At 36.0% G+C, this 18,207-nt stretch overlaps 1 protein-coding gene across 1 annotated transcript in view; it reads left to right on the top strand.

Moving 5' to 3' along the window:
* Ptprd (protein tyrosine phosphatase receptor type D) overlaps nucleotides 1-18,207 on the top strand; it is a 380,695-nt gene that overhangs the window by 304,142 nt on the left and 58,346 nt on the right. The window contains exon 27 of the mRNA XM_071600638.1: nucleotides 4,976-5,099. Within this exon, the coding sequence (XP_071456739.1) occupies nucleotides 4,976-5,099 (124 nt within the window). The remainder of the gene's footprint in view (nucleotides 1-4,975; nucleotides 5,100-18,207) is intronic.

Below are 18,207 nucleotides of genomic sequence, written 5' to 3'. Positions count from 1 at the left end.
GTGGTGTTTTGCATATGGGAATTATATTTTTCTTCTGTGTAAGCATTGAATTCTGCAGTCTATTGAAGGACGTTGCTTTTAGATGATAAAGATCTCAGCTTTACAAAAAAATCACTTTCATATTGGGATGAAGTTTTACTCAGTGTCTGTAATCTGATGTTCAGATTTATGGTCACTCTTTTGTTCTGTGTTTAAATTACAAAAATAGATCATCAGTAGTCTACAGAGTCTATTCCCAGCCTTCTTTGTATTACATTTCAGAGAAACAACCAAAAGGCAAGTGAGTGACAGTCAAAGAGTTTTCTCCAGCTTAGCTACAGAGGAGCATAACATGGCCCTTTGGCCCTCAGACTTGGGGGCCAGAATGCCTAGAACCCAAACCTGGCTTCTTCACCCACTATCTGTTTGACTGTGACATAGTTACTTCTGTGTACCATAGTTTTATTCAACCACAGAATCGTGCTAATAGTGGTTCTTTTCTACTTCTAGGTTCTTTGTGAAGGTAAAATAAGGTTAATATGTGAAAAGCAGAAAGAAAACAAAATTTTATCTAAGTGTTATTATAAATATTAGTTATAAATATTTTCTTTCGAATTCTGGCTTTTTAATCAAGAGTGCAGTGCAAAATTATAAACCTTTATGTTACATAGCTTATTTTTCCAATAACTTATTTTAAGACAAAGTTCTTGTTAAAGATTAGAACTCTCAGACCATCACGTTCAAGTCTAAATCAATGCAAAGTATTTGATGTTACCAAGTGTCGACTTGGACTCTCTTTCTTCTTTAAATCACTCACAAGGAAGATTTTCCTTCTATTTGGTCACGTTTTTCTCAGTGAAGCAAAGCTATTGAGTTGAAGATCTGTTAGTATTAGGGTGATTTTGTCAAAAGCTGGAAGGGCAGCCCAGCACCAATCCAGCAGACAGCAATACTTAGGTATCTTGGTAATGTTTTAGATACTATGTAGCACCCACCCAGGATTCTGTCTCAAGGAACTTATTGACTGAGTGGAGATCCTTCTGGTTCATGAACTCCTTAACAATTCCACGTACAAATGTCACATAGTTCATAAAGAGTCTACTAATCAGATTGGTTGAATAGATCTACTTTGTTTTATTTCCAACTTGCAAAATTCTCCTCAAGGGAGATTAGGAGGAGAAAAAAAAAAAAAAAAAAAAAAAAACCTAGCCAGAATTCCAGTTTCAGAAGTTAGGACTGTGGTTTGAGTGCTGGGAAGGCAAGGATGACACACAGGAAGTGTGTCTAACCACAGGATGAATAGAAAGAGTTGAGAGCCAGCCTCACAAACAGATACTGATAGCAGGTCCAAAGAACGGAATTGAGTCCCTTGGGAAAAGGGTGCTTATTCCACATTGTTTTGAATACTGTTGTGGTGACTGACCTAGGCTTACCTTGTAGTAGGAAGATGCATGGTCAGGGTAAACCAGCTAGAAATGTGAGTTCCAATTGGAAGTCAACTTCTGCACCCCTCAAGATCTACACTCCTCTTTCTCTGTGTAGACTGTTTCATTCATCCTTAGCAGCAAAGGAAGCCAAGGAACAAAGAGGCAAAGCAACCATGCATCCCTTGCACTAAGAAAAACCTAAAAAATGGGGTTAGAGAATTAGGATCTTATTCATCTCTGATGTTTGACTCATTATCATGGACAATGGAAACATGATTTTTCTCAAAGTTTTTTGTTTTTTCCCCACAAAAAATAAAAAAAAAAAATTAAAAAGTTTGGATACCTTACCTACTTTCAGTAGTTATTCTTCTTACTGAGTTTACTGCTCTCAGCATTCTGACAAGCTCCAAAAATAATGACCTATGCTGTGTATTGTTAAACGTTCAGTCAGACAGATAGGTCCAGATGGATGAGGGCTGTGTTGCACACAGACAAGTCAGCATTATTTAATCAACGTTTGTTTGATCTGTGTAAAACAAGTATAAATGTAAGCTGCGTCCCATCTGTTTTATCATCCACGTGAAGCCAACCTCATTTTTAAAACTTGATTCCTTATGTAATTGTCCTAGAATGACACAAAATGATAAGTTGGGAAGAAATATCATTCGGAATGGCGAGGTAAAGGATAGTTATACTTAGAAGTGCTTCATGTGTTGAGCTTCCTCGTTTTGCACTGGCATTCTGGAAGGTTAAGGAACAGAATCACCCCCTAGTAATTCTCAGCTGAGCTCTGAATCCACACAGACCTGAGTTTGAGGATAACTAGGAGTCTGTGTGTGTTGAGCCAAATTACTTAACCATCAAGTATCACAGTGCCTGTCACAGAGCAGACTCTCAGTACGATTTATTCAACTAATCTTTCTTTGTTTCAATTTCCTTGTCTGTTAAATGGGGGGAAAATCAATAGTTACCTCATAACAATTGTAAAAATTAAATTATATTGTATCTAAAGCATAATGACTCAGCAGCCATTATTATAATCATCCTGTTACTTGTAGGTCATTTTCTCATGGACCACACTTTAAGTCGAAGCATATTAACATGTGGTACACAGCTCATTTTTCCATTTCCAATTTTTGAACAATGTAGGTATTTAATAAATCACACAGAGGGCTAAGGATATGTGGCAAGAGCAGAAATGAACAGGAATTAACCGTGTGTTTGAGTTGATAGATGCAATTTTATTATTATAATGAAATGTATGCCATTTTATACATATGTGGGAAATCTTTGTCAGAATAAAACAAGGTAATCAGAGAGTAATAGAGTAATACCTTTTACCAAAAGCCACTATATATCAGTGACCTTAGCATCTTGTTGGGATATCTGAGGGGATAATGTGACAGTGTCTTTACCCAGTAATATTTACTAGTATAAAGTTGAATATTAGTGGTAGTTTTAATTTCAGGATTATGCACTTAATTTCTAAGCCATATGATAAAGGGTATTAAGTATTAAAAATTTTGGTACATGGTACATTGAAGATCTCATACTGTGTTCTCTAACTTCCATGTTATATAGAGAAACTACTCCATGATTTCTCTTTAAGAACTTTTCTCAAAAACATGTATTCATTAATTCTATTCATTTATTTTTAAAAAATATCCATCAAACTATTTACTAAGCCAGATACAATGTAGATGCAAAGATCACTAAAGCTATACATGTAAGACTATGACAAGGAATTTAGAGTTGAAGCTATAAACTCACGAGAGCCAGTAGAAGTTCTTAGACGGGGGCCTGACTCATCTCTGCACTTTACAAAGCATCTTTGACCACAGTGTGAAGAATGGATTGGAATAAGAGGTTAGAGAAGGGATTTCAATGAGACAGCACATGCTGAAGTTCTGGATGTAAGGAATGGCATTGGGATTGTGGATTTAGGACCAACCTGAGATAGTTTAAGGTGAGTCTTAGTCATTGAATTGAGCTATTCTGTGTAGAGCAGATTCAGGACATGTGAAAACTACTTCCTGGACATGTGAAAACTTCAGCTTCTTTAGCTCACGGATTACTTGGAGAGAATTGTGTTCTGCAGGGGATGGCATACATTCCCTGGAAGAACAAATTAGAAAGTCCTTTGATAACATTATTCTTTAGACCCCAAAGTCATGGATAATTATTTCACTGAATACTGTTCAATGATTGCCTCTTTAGATTAGCACAGGCTAAGAATTTTTTTAAAAAAGGTTTTATATTCCTTAGTTAATTTGAGACTGCATAGTTATACTGCTGATTTTTTTTTTTTTTTTACTATTTGGAAGCTATTTAAGAGTTGACAGGCTTAATGTGCTATACTGTCATGCTATCCATAGAAAGCATTCATCTTTAATATGATAGCAGTTGTGCATGTTTTACTTTCAACTTCTGCAGATACATGTAAAGGCATAGAAAATATCTAGCATCGAAAATAACTGCTAAAAATTCTATTACCTTTTAAAAAATATTTCACCTGGATGTAAACCTATATTATTATTATTATTATTATTATTATTGAAACCTTGATTTTGATCACTTAAAATCATGTATGTTATTATTCAACTCATATTTCCATATAGCATGAAATTAGAAATCTTAAAAAAGGTGTCAGCATCCTGTGATGAAAGAAAAGATGTTTTGATTTCTTAGCACAGCTGGAAATTAACAAGTCCACTAGAGTCTTATTTGCTCTTGAGATAATAGTTCTACCTATAACGTGTGTATATGTATATATGTGTGTATATATAATATTTGTACAATGTTTATGTTAGATTGTTCAGTAATTTTGTTTAAATATTTTGGTTGAATAATTTCTTGGAACATCAAAGAAATTAAAGCTAAAATAAGAAAAGAACTAAACTTGATGAATAATGATAACCCAATAGTAAAAGGAAAAAGGATAAATAGAAAAAAATACTCTATCTGCATTGGGTTATAAATTTACTTTCTGACTGTGATGATTAATTTGACCTCCCTTTGTTTCTGTTATTGTTAGCAGTTTGAGTTGTACAAATTGCCCAGTGATAATTGCCCATAGTATGTTACAAAGAAACAGACAAAACCCTAAATTGCCATTAAGACGTGAGCATGTAGGAGAAGAACAGGCAGCATAGCCGGTGAAAGACAGTTCAAGTTAAAGACTGGGCTTAGATGCACATAGGAAAGTGTAATCAAGATTAAATAATGTTCACAGAACTAGAAGGAATATCGAACCAAGATAACTTGTAACTACAGCAGCAGAGAGGAAAATGGAGAAGTAAAACTAAAAACCTGCCTTTCCAATATTAACAGGACATCCATATTGATTTTTTTTTCTTTTGAATCAATGTTGGTGACTATCACTGTTTCTTACTATGATTAATCATTTTGTGTTATGCTGTTTGCATTAGTGTTCAGCTTCAGAGCTAGAGTGGTCTTGATGGAGTGTGACTTCAGAATTTTCTTTTTAAATCATGTTTGTTACTGTGATAAATGCCTATAATTCTGTGTTATTCACTATTGATTTTGTATGTGCTGTTTTTCTTTTAAAGTCAATTGATCCTGGCCAGCAGTTCACATGGGAACATTCAAATTTGGAAGTAAACAAACCAAAGAATAGATATGCAAATGTAATTGCATATGATCATTCCCGTGTTCTCCTATCAGCAATAGAAGGTAAGGAAATGCAGATATTATTAAGACTGTTATTTTGGGGGACTTAAATACATACATGAGAATTTAGGTTTAGCTAAGTTATTAGCCATGTAGGAAATTACTTACCTAAGATTCATATACAGTTTGTTCTCACTCTTTCCTATACAAATACATCTCTTACAGATGCACAGTCTCACTGATACCATGACACAAGAGCACCATCCCTCATTACCTTATTACTTCCACCCCAGACTTGATACTGTAATTGATGTTATTATAGGGGAAGCAAATTGGGCTTGGCTTGTTTACTGATGGCTGTTGAAGGGTATGAATGAATAGAGGATTGTCAGAAGGGGCCCATAAATGAACTGGCTACTTAAAGAGGGAGAGAGGATTGATTGTTTTTAAATAAATTTGGATATCCACTGGGGAAAGTTTGAAGTTTAGGAGTTGGTGATATAATTAATATAAATTAAGTACATTGGAAATGTTTGGTGTGTCTAATTTGTGGACTGCTTGGTAATCTGTCTCTCAAAGCTGCAGTAGAAGTATATTCTAGAGAGAATGATTAATTGAGGATTACTCCTGAAACATACCTAGCTCTCCTTCAGAATGCATGGAGAGAGTAGTTTTCACTCACCTTTATCTAGTAGTAAACCCCTTTCCCATGCCATAGTCGAACATTTTAGGAGTCCTTGCTTAATATTCAGCATTTTCTTAGTCTTTGGGGTTATAGTAGCACATTGGATTGAAAAGTCCTTACAAAAACAGTTTGTCATGCCATTCAAACCCTTCTGTGTATCACGTAGCCAGCCAGGGCTACCACCTATCTCATAACCATGCTCATCCCCACTGGTTCCTCAAGGGCTTTGTGTCCTCTTCAATGGGTAGGCTCACTGCTTAGTTTGCTGATGTCTTATAAAACATGGAATAATACTAGCTTCAGACCCAGCTCTTCTCAGGACTTCACATTTTGGACATTTTCACCTGTTTTTGTTCATGTATCTTTCCCTTTTTGTTTTTTGCTTCCAAAAACGATGTTGACTTCCACCTTATCTCATAGCTCTGACCAAGTCCTGCCTGCCTCCTTAGTGTCCAAGATTAATTTGAAAGCGGGACTCTGCTTCAAAGCTTTCCTAATAAGCACCAAGGCAATGATACATTTATTTTCAGATTTGGGAGAGCAAGAAATAATCTTTCAGCATTTGAGCAGGTTCATATCTGCTGTCTCCTATCCTCAAAAGGGTGTTGTGTGGTATAAATAGGCTTTTAAAATTCTCACAATTTACTTTTGATTGCGGAAAATGTTATAGGCCCTTTTTTAGTTGATCAAATATACTAGGTGTTCAAGAGTTAAAATCTCTCATCCTGGATTAAGTTCATCAAGTTTCACCAATGCTAGTTTAGGCAGCAATGCTAGTTTAGGCAGGGTAGTGTCAAAATAGGTAATTTCTTATTTTCAGGTTGTTTAGAAACTATAATTAGTATATGTAGAGGGTTTACGTTTTATATGCATATTTCTCATTTTAAAATATAAAAAAATAATAACAATTTATCATCTCAGGTCTCTTCAATTATTTCCATAGTAAATGTAAAGCAAAACCAAGTCACAGAGAAATCATTTTTTTCATTAGCAAAGTAAGGAAAATTATAGAAATAAAATAGACGAATGTAAGATGAGAATGAATTTGGCATGGAGAGAACTTGTCACTCAGCCTTTGCTGTATTATAATGTTATTTCCACTCAGAATTAGGTCACTCAGTACTACTAGCTCCCTATATTTTTGGCACTTTGTCATTATTTTTCTTAACCTGTTATTTTCCACATCTGAACCACAAAGTGTATTGAAGAATAATAAAAAAAAAAAAACCTCCTTGAACCTTTATTATGATAGTTGGAAACGTATGCTCATTTTATTCATATGCTATTTTTACAATATAGAAGCAAAAGCACTTGAATCAGACTAGAACCCGCCTTTTTATAGCTCTATGCCCGCTAATATACCCAAAATCTAGAGCTGACCTAGAAACCAAAAGTCTTTCAATTTGAAGTGTTACACAAAAGGTTAGAGCATTTAATTGAAGTTTATGGGCTGCACAGAAAGCTTTAATCTAGATTACAACCATGAACAGCACTTTGTCTTCAACTAAGCCCTAAACAGTAGGTATTTAAGTGTACAGTCAATCATTCTATATCCCAGACCCCAAAGACAGAATGATGGCGACTGGAACCACATGACCACTACCTGAACCCTCTCCTGGATGGACAGGTTTGCTAGCCCAGGACCAGATTTTTTGAGTGTATTAAAATGTTAAGTGACTTCATGCACAATTTGTAACATGTAATGGGTTCCACCTGTGTCACTGACTGACTGAAATGACTTTGGTTGAGGGCCTTAATTTGGGCATTTTAGTAATTCTTCCAATAGAGCTAGCCTCTCTCTCCTTATTATACTGCAGAGTGATCTGACAGATACTAGAGAAAACACTAGAATTGGCTGCGGCGATTCATGTTGTCTTTGTCTTTGCTTAATAGAGCAAACTTTTACTTTACTTCAATTGAGAAGATGACAGGGGGAAAAATATACAAAATTGGGAATTGTGTGTGGGCACCAACGTACTCATTGAACTTCTTGAAAGCAGTGACATTTCATGACATGTTTCCAAATCACACTCATTTTATTTATGCTGAGAAAGATGCGGAATGAATTCAAGAGAGTTCTAAATACAAAAGCCTTTCAATTGTTGAATTATAATCACTGTAGAAACTCAATTGCATTTTTGACAAATCCAATTACCACAGGGATCCCCTCCATGTTTAAGCAGTTCTTAAGATAAAATAGTAATTCCTAAATAAGAGAGGTAATAAGAGTTATTTTAATGGTTTAAGAATAAATATTTTCAAATAAAGATCAAAGGGAAGCTAATACTGATGTATGCACAATCACAAAATATAATATGTTAATCTCATAATACAAAATTGTTCATAAAGTATACTTTTATTAAAGCAGGAAAAGAGACAAATGAAAAGATGAAGAACAAGGAAATCTGAGTTTGGGGCATACCTCTGTCACTAACTAGCTAGGTAATCTTGACTTTATGATTATCACTAATCTCTTTATTCCTGAATTCTAAGAGTTTGTCTTATGTAGTTTTTGTATCAGTTATTTATTTATAGAATACAGCAACCTAATGAGGTAGTGGCATAAATATATTACTTGATAAAAAAGTACCCATTAGAGACAAGAAAACTGAAGCTCAGAAAATGAGCCCAGAGTTGTTCCACAAATAAATAACGTAGCTCACATTAGAATCCAGATCTTCTGATTCCTCCACTGACCCACACCAAAAAGGAAGCTTTCCCACTGATAGAGGATGCCTGTACTCTATCCACTGACAGAGGGTAGACTATGCCTAAGCCAGTTAGTATGGATCTAAAAGCCCAGCCTTATCATTTGACATTAGCCCCCTATGGCTAATGCAGACATTACATTTTGTAATTTCACTTTGTTTTATCATATGAGTAATCTGATATACTGACACAATATGGGAACATCAGTGATCCAAATGCATCAGAGTCACAGCACTGCAAATAAGTACAAGTGCATCTCTACCTGACTCTAGGTGATCTGCTCACCTCAACTGCCTTCATATACTTCTCTAATTTCTCATAAACCCAGAAATATCAATCAGTGGAAGGTTATTTATTGTAATGCCTTATAACTAGCTAAAATTAATTATTGCAGTTCTAGGTTTTTTAAAAAAGAGGTTTTTGTTCTAAAATATAAATAATATTCATGGCTGCCAGTGCTTTATTTTCCTTAGTAGGATTATAATTAACATTTCACTTGAAAAGCCATATTGGCATGATTTTTTTTAAGTTGTTGGTCAAGTCTAAATATAAAGCAAAATTAAAGTGCTACTTTTCAATTCGGCAAGCATGGGTAGCTATTGTATGGTAGATACCTGTCATAGATTTTATATGCATTACCTACCCTGTTCAAAACAACATTAAGTCTAATTATTACCATCAGAATTTACAGATGAGGAAACTGGAACATAAAACAAAGTTAAAGAACTTTTAAGATCAATAGCTAGACATGGCAGAGCCCAAATGGTAGTTGGTTAGATTCAAGGCTGCTGTTCTCCCCAGTACAAGATTTAGGCCAACAGTCCCTTTCTCAGATTTGATGGCTGTGTCTGTATGTCATACCTAACTCAATTTAAGGTATATTGGAAAGAATGCTGGATAAGAAGATGGGAAATTGGAAACTAAATCCTAATTTAAGCAGCTGTATGACTTTGGCATGTCACTTGATGCAGTTGACAATAACTCTTTGGAAGAGTTGGATCCATTATGAATTTGACAAACATTTTAAATCCCTCTTGAAAACAACGGGTACTCACACACTGTATTTGCACACTCATTTCAGGGAATTTGTGGACACTCAAGTCTCTGCAAGCCCATTCTCCAGTTTAGAAACTCCTGACTTCTTTTATTCTGTTTCCTCAGAAATCTAGGTTGCATACCACCCTTCCAGCTATCTCTGAAATGTTGAATGTTTATTCTAAATCCTCAGCTCAAAAGACAAATAGTAAATCATAGACATCAAGGAATTGGCTCCTTCTACAAACACCCCTCCCACACACACACATACACACTTAAACCAGTGGGTTTATTCTAAACAGGTTTATTGGCTGGTGTGTGACTCTCACCAAAACAGGTATAAATAGTTGGATCTATGAGAGATTCAGAAATGATAAATAATAAGCCCCAGAATGATATATGTGTTTTTCTTAGCACTGCTTATTTATTTGATTTTTTTAAACAAATGCTTGATAATATATGGGATTGAGTCTATACCTTTTTGTGCTGTTATAAAAAGCTGCCACAAATTGGGTAATACAGAAACAAGAAATTTCTCATATTTCTGGAGTCTGTCACATCCAGGACCAAAGTGCTAGTAGGTTTTAAGTCTGTTGAGGGCCTGGTCTCTCTGTTTTAAAATGGTACCTTGCTAACACATCCTCCAGAGTAGGGGATACTGTGCCCTTGAGTGGCAGGAGGGTTGGAAACCCAATCCTTCCAGCTTTTTCTGAGGACCCTAGTCCTATCCCTGAGGGCTCTGACATCATGATTTAATCACTTCCTAATGTTTCCACCTCTCAACATTATCACATTAGCAATTATGTTTCAGTATGTAAATTTTGTGAGATACATTCAGACCATAGCAGTCTGTTTTAATTTTTCTCTTGGGTGGGTGCATATATTTAAAACTTCAAAATATAAACATATTCACTTCATCTCTTTGATGAGTGCCTTCTGAAGAGGGCTTATCTCCTACTCAAGAACTTCTTTCCTATTAATGCTTCCTAGGCTGCTCTTGCTTCTGAAGAGCTTGCTTACATGGGTTATTGTGTCTTAGTTTCCTAATCTGTGTAATGGGATCCTTAACAATATCTACCTCCTAGAGTTACTAGAAGGAATAAATGTATATAAAACCCTCACAAGAGTGTCTGGCACCAAGGAAATGCCTGATACATATTGGTAACTATTAAACTCATCATTATGGTTATGAATTTTATTACTACTATATAGATGGGTCCTTTTATCCTCAGATGGGATCTTCTTTTCCATATGATCTATGGAAAAATTAACAATACCCAAATGAGAAAACTGCATATATTTGGAGTACTCCACGAAGCAAAAGAAAATATTGGTGCTTGATAAATGGAAACCAGACCCATAATAACATTACAAATTTCAACAGGGGGAAGAATGTGTTATTTTAAATGGAAATTCAGAATAGATCATCTGCCGTTGGATTTGCATAATAGCAATTCAAAAAAAAAATCCAAGTGTAAATAACATAGATGATGTTGCAGCCACTTGATTATTTGTGAGATGGGCAATTTAGCACCTTTAAAATGAGAAAACATCTCACAGGAAATCACTACCCCTAAGATAAATCTAATTAAAGAAGTCAGGACTAGAAACTACTGATGTTCCACTGTTGTGTGAATTCGCCATTTGTCACTGCGCTGGAGCCTGCGTTTCAGCTGTGTTGTATCCACTCTTCCATGGGGCCCAGAAAGTCTATGCCGATTCATTTAAAACAGCTGTCAGCACATGTTAACATATTCTGCAATTGCATCTCATATCCATGATTGTGAAATAGCTTCACTTCCCCACCCCCAGACCATATCTAGGGATCTGATGTATTTTTCCAAAACAAAAATACCCCAGGAAAATAAGTAAATAGCAATCTACCCGACATTTTCTAATAGAATGTTAATTATAGTGAATATAAACGTTCTACATGAAGCCCTGCCATCAAAGAATTAAAAATATTTGCCTGAGTATAGAATTCCTTTGATAGTTGCTTTGTGTCCTTTCCCACATCACCTCAGTAAAGAATGACCCCTTTTTCCTCTTCCTGGTTTCTTCCCTCTCTTCCTCCCTCCTAATCACATGTGAGTAGTTTGTGGGGTGTGTGGTGTTTGTTTTATTCTGCTCTTGAAATTCTATTTAAAGTACTGAGGGAAGTGTGTTAAAATATATACCCCATTTTTTTAAAAAAAATCCTTATTTTTATAAATCTCATCTGGTTATTGACAGAGTTCATTTTTCTCACATTGTTCAGAACCTCAGTCATTGATTTAGGAGGGCTTCACAATTTTGGTCTTTCACTTTTCAAATTAATTGTTTACAAGTGTGACACAGCTTAATCCTTTCATTTCAGTTTTTTTTATAATACATAAAAGTAACTCTCTTCTTCAGGAGAAGTGAATGGACATATTTTTATAGCTTAATTTGTCTTAAGTAGCAAGCAAGATGGGAATTAGCCTTGGAAATTTAGAACAATTTCACAGGGTGCTTGCTGTCTTTGTAAAAACAATCTAATTAGAGCTGTTTGAGTGGCATCTTTCTCCTTCATGTTGTCGAACAAGTGTGTGGAGATGTTATTCCCCATCTCCTCCCTTACCATAGAATCCAGAAAGAAGAGAATAATTTAAAGAGATGGCTAGTTATATTATTTTGTTGTTGTTATTGTTTTGATTTTTTTATTCTTTTTCTAAGGAGCTCATTGAAGACTAAATCAGAAAGCTCTGGAAATGAGTTTATTTTTATCTCTGTTGCCTTCAGTTGAATGGAATCTTTTTCATTTTTATTATCCACCTATGCAGATTACTATAATGCATCTACACTTCTCTGAGGCTGTAGAAAAGCCTACATCATCTGTGGTATGGCTCTGTTTGAACACATGCACAGCTTGTAGATTGCTGGAAAGCTGTAAAATAATTAATTTTATCTGCTCTGCTATTTTTTTTTTCTTTTTTAAATATAGAAGCTGGAAAGGAGCCTTCCAGATTTAGAATTACTTTTCATCAATAGAGTATTTAGGAATGTGTGGGTTTATTTCATGTCTGCTTATTACATCAGTCATAATATCCAGAAATTTCAAGTGCATTGACTCTTGATTCTCATGATGATTGTTGACTTAAGGATGTTATGATGATGATGAAGTTTTATATATTAGTGATGAAACGATTGCGGATCTGAGTGTTTCCCATAGACACAGCTCCAAGAAGCATATCCCATGCTTGTTTCTATCTTATTGCTAGATGGAGCCCTATAACAACAGCATCCTTATTAATATAAGCTTATTGGGCCACAACTTTGATGTGGCTGGAAGGTATACTGCAATGGCTCAAAGTCTTGGGTTTTGTTTGTTTGTTTGGTTGGTTTTGGATTTTTTTTTTTTTTTAAGGAAAATGTAAGTCTTAATAAGAAATGAGTTCTTTCTATCACAGGTGCTCATAATCCTCCAACATGTATAGCTAATCTTGCTGGGTATTCAAAGACAATTCGTTTACCCACCTCTTTTCATTTGCCCATCCCCAAAGCCCAGCCACCTCAGCAGTGTAAAGGTATGGAAAGTCAAACAGAGAAGGACACAGAACAGTGAGAAAGTGCACATTGGGTTCACCTGTACTTTGAATGTGATCCAGTCCCCCATGAGCTCACTGTAATGAGCTACATGCCCACAGAGCAAGGCATGCTTTTGTAAAAATTGCTGTGCATTCTGTAGAAACAGGGAGGCTAATTCGCCAAATTGAAGTTACATCAGGGGATACTGCAGCACCATGTCTTTGTAAGAAAGGTTTGTTTTCTCTGATGTGTTGCAAAGAAAATCTTTCATTTTGCCAATTCTGATGCAGCCATGGGTGACTGCCGTGGTGCAAGGGAAAGAAGGCCTGAGTCTTTTGAAATTAAATTAATTTACTCTTAAATTATTATTGAATTTTGTTTTTCTATTTTCTGTTTCTTGAGTTAGCTGTTATCAGCAAAGTAAATTTCTTCTGCATTATGGGTTGTAAAAATTGCAGTCTGGGTTTTAACCAGCTATTCATTATTGTTAGGGTTTTTGTTTGTTTGTAGGGAAGGAGGAGGAGATGTGAGTTACCAAATAAAAGGTGGCTTTTGTGTTGATTTGGGTCACAAGTCCTTCTGTCTTACAGCAGGGAAAAAACTGGTTTACCAAAGAACAGTTTCTTTTTGACATAAACTTCACCTCATTAAGGATTTGTAGAACTTAAAGGAAATAAATATACTTAGGTTTATCAGCCACAGTGTAAGGTGGACCCCAGTAAGGCATTCAGCAGAGTGCCCTCTCCATCTCTCCTGTGCAGTCAGTTCATTACTGTAGCCATGATGGAGTCCACCTTCCTTCCAAGGCTGCCTTGGACTCATTCTCACCTCCTGAACGCCAAGGAGGGCTTCTTTCCACAAAGAGACCACCCGCCAGCCTTGTACCACCATTTCCTCTTGTTTTTTAAATTGTTGAGTTTTTACCCCACCAGGTTCCAATCAAGATTTTGAAGGATCAATCTCACTGAAAACTCTCATCTCAGCACATCAGAGGTAGAAGCAATAGGAATCAGCTTGAAAGAGCATCAGAGTGTGTTCCTACCTAATCTGAGAGATACAAAGACTCTATTTATCTTAAAATAACTTCATAGAAATTTCCAAATCCACACAGGTTAAGAATACCATGGAGAGGCATCTTATTTTAGAACTCAAAAGGACTTGAGTCCATTTGTCCAACATTCCTTTCTTAGCAGATAAGCAATCACTGATCTGGACCAGTTGAGTGGTTAAATGTCAAAGAACAAACACCCAGCAGCCCTGGACATGGGTCCCAGTTTCTTGATCAACTTCTAAATTCTTAACAAGAGCTTAGGATTGTTCCAGGACTCTCTAAAAGGCACACAGAATTTCCCCTACATCGTGCTTTTGAAAGTGTGAACATTCTTCTTATGATTACTTAATTTCACATTAACAAAATAATTTATGTACTACTTGGGGAATGCTTTTTTACCTAACATCAAGACATAAGGATTTATTATAAACCTTTTATAATAGCAAACACTCTTTTAACAAATCTTTTCAAGCCAAATTCTGTCCAGAAAATCTAATTCATAACAATTTGAATAGCAATTAATCCTTCTCAGATTAGTAGGAAAAAATACTCTTGTTTTTACCCTGACCTGACAGAACAACTCAGGTGGCATATCCTTTGACATTGTAACATGGTTTCAAGATTTTAAAGTATTCTTCAATACCAAATTATTCATCACAAATACTCTTTCAAACAGAATACCTTTATATTTTCGAGTAGTCCCTTTCCTGGTAATATTCAAACACATGCAGAAACAATGTCATGGTGGGGGGGGGCTGACTTGTTAATCTTATATTTGGATGAAGTAAAAGGGAATTGTCCTTGGACTTGGGACTCACAGTAAAGTTGCCAAAGTTTGGCAGACCACTGAGAATATGGTTAAGTCACAAGTCCATGACAAAGCTTTTTCCCTGAAAACTTTAACTAGCAATTGCCAACAAATAGAAGGAGAGCCTACAACTTGCCTAATTCTGTTTGAATATGTGTTTGCTATGCATGAAGAACACTAAAGCACAGCTCTACCCAGCTATCACCTCATCACTGGCTCTGTTAGTTTTAAAAGCTCAAGTTTACAGCTCCAAGTTTAGTTACCCCAACACACAGACTCAAGGTAAAGCATGTCAGTAATGGCTTAAAGTGCCCCAATAAAGAACAGTCTATAAACTGATAAAATATAACACAGGAATGGGTCATATTGATATAATATGCCATTAGTCCAGGTCGACTTAGAATGATAAACATGTATGGTGTTAGAACAGTTACCTGTTATTAATTAGAGAATGTATTTGAAACCATACATATGAAATCATGAAAACCTACTTATAAATGTAGTCAAGCCATAGAAATGGACAGGTTTTGGATCAGAGCTGCTCTTTTTGAACAAGACGTTAAGACCAAGAGACTGCAGGAGTCAGATCCTACAGTGGAGCCAGTGTGTCCTAAGATTATGAATGTGACTAGCAGAAGGTGAACATCTTTGTCATATCCCTGTTGTTTTTATAACTCCTCCCCCACTGAAAACTAAAAGTAAAAAAAAAAAATCCCAAGCCAAACACTGTTAGTAGAGTTAGAAGAAGGTCTCCTTGACTCCAAGAAAGAAAGGCAGTCAGCTAAATTATCATAATTCTATATTCTTTCAGCACTGTATTTCAAGTTAGGCTCCATCTATCAGAGCCCCGAAGCAATTCAATTAATTCTCACACACTTATATTAAGAGTACACTCTGATTAGTGTTGCATTAGCAGATGCAAATCATTTTCTGGAGAAAGCAGGGAATTGAAAATTAAATAAACAAATATGTATTGCTTGGAGAAGGTCACCCCCCAAAAACGGGAAAGAATTGTGTTGATCAAGCCTACCAGCAAAAAGCATCCTCATCAAGAGTCTGAAGAAGCATTTCATGGCACCAAAACATTCAGAAAGCCAGCATATTGTGTACTTTCACAAGCTTTGTTGAAAAACCTTTCTAAATATGTCACATTGAAAACTGGGGTCTCGTCTACTTGAAACAGACTGCTGTTTAACTTTAGCTTCCAATCTGGGGTTAATATTTTTAGAAGGACAAGCCTCCACCCTTCCCAAAATATTTTCTCATTCATCTCTCTGCACAGCTTGTTATGTTGGGTTGTATGTATACAGGAGTCAATAGATCTTAGAGCCATATCTCATCTTCACCTTGCAAAGGACTATGGGAGCAAATTTGCCTAAATTGTCTTTCTGCCAGAGTGGATAAAAGAATTTGCCAGAAGGAGGCTTTCATGATAGGTATTACCTCCTTATAGACAAGTGCCAAAATTAAGTGGAGCTTCAGCATTATTGTCAAGATGTAAACATTAGCCTAATAATTAGCTCCACTGGGTATTGAATGTTTTTATTTCAAATTTTCTTCCTTTCAAAATATCAAGTCCTAAATCCTTAAAGCATTTGGAGGTACAGTATTGATCCCAGGTGCTTAGTCATTTGGGGATTGAACCTTTAAATTCTTAACCCTAGCAAGTATGGCCATTATTCAGTATCAACCTATCCCCCCTCAAAAAATTTTATTATTCAAACTTGAGCAGCACATCAAAACAAAATTCAGTACATAAGAACTGATAAAAATGTATGCAAAGAGGATTGGGTGTGTTTGATTTCCTTCCTTTAGAGATGAGTCTCTCTTTGTACCTCCTCCTTGGCCCCAGATGCGTTTTTCAGAGACATTTGTTAACATTGATAAGGGGAAAATGGCCTTGTGCCCAGTTGATACTTTTCTGAGTCATTTAACCCATATTTCTTTATTCTGAATTTTCTTGGAAAAAAAGTTTTTTGTATGTTGACAACTGAGACATGCCCTTAGACAAAATCCTTTTTTTCCCCAGTCAATTCTTTAGTATCATTAACTGCAAAATTAAAATATTGAAAGTAGACTTTCCCTGTTTTATAAAGTGGATTCATTCTTGGCTCAGAATCAAATCCTGTGGACATGTGAGATGCGTGCACTTCCCAGTGGCTGTAATCTGAGGATTTTATTTAAACTGTGCTTTGAATCTATAGTAATTTGGTGTTGGGGAGGAATAGGATCTTTATCAACAAAGGGCTGCCAGAACCCCAACTGCTTCTTGAGTAGCTATAATTGATGAATAATGTTACAACCAACCGTGCGTTTCAGTTTTTGCTCAAAAGGCTTTTCAGCTAATGCTGGTGGTATTCCATATCCATGTGTTCATCTCAGAGTGCAGTAGTTTCCATCTGATTTTCATTACTTTTCTTGAGAGGATCAGTTTTACAAGTGGAATCAGGAAAGCAGTCAAAGTAATTGCAAGTGGCAATCAGTGAAATATAACAATTTTTAGCTTAGGAACACATGTTCCATTATAAAGAAAAAAATATTTTCCCATAATTCCAAGACTTGTATTTTCCCAGGGCTAGAAAGAACAAAGCGTGGGTTCTAGGCTTCCTTTCATCACATGCTGATTCCCTGAGAAGTGCTTCTTCCTCTCCAGGGATAGAAAAGGCATTACCTCCCAAGGAAACCCAGCCCCTTTTTTTAAATTCAGATTATTTGAAAATGCTTTGTTGGAGTTGAAATTCCTTCCTCTATAGTTATTTCCTCTATAATTGAAAAGTTGAGTCTCCACAGAGTACATCTGAACTTATCTTTTGATGTCTCTGGCTGTTCTTATCCCCAACTCCTAATTTTTCCTGTGCTGTTTTCATGTGCATTCCTTTCTCTCGTCGAACGGTTTTGATTTCCTTAGTAACTCTAGTCATTCTCTATAGAAGCATCCCAATTTTGTCCATATCCTGTTAAAGGTATTATGCTAAAGAAAAGTTAGACTTCAAACCAGAATACATGTATTGAAGTACAGCTCTCTATTTGCTAAATGTTGGACCTGTGCAAGTTATTCTTTTCTTGTCATGAGAGGTAGAAAGGATGAATAAAAGAGATGGTATAGTGATCAAAACATGTGGTAAGCTAGTTAACTGACAGTTAAGGATTTATTACCTGTAATAGTGGCATGAAGGGTTGTTACGGGAGTTCTGAGGTCTTGGGGGCTCAGGGCAGGTCTGGATGGAGGCTGCTTGAAGAAGGGAAGGAGACAGCGTGTTGTAGGGAATAGATGGCGAGAAGGTGGAAGAGTGATGTTTTCTGACAACTGAAGCAGGTCAGGGCCTAGAATATAGAA

Source organism: Marmota flaviventris, chromosome 13, assembly GCF_047511675.1.
Source record: "Marmota flaviventris isolate mMarFla1 chromosome 13, mMarFla1.hap1, whole genome shotgun sequence".
Classification (NCBI taxonomy): domain Eukaryota; kingdom Metazoa; phylum Chordata; class Mammalia; order Rodentia; family Sciuridae; genus Marmota; species Marmota flaviventris.
Note: the sequence above shows the minus strand (reverse complement) of the source record. Positions and strands in the feature narration are given on the sequence as shown.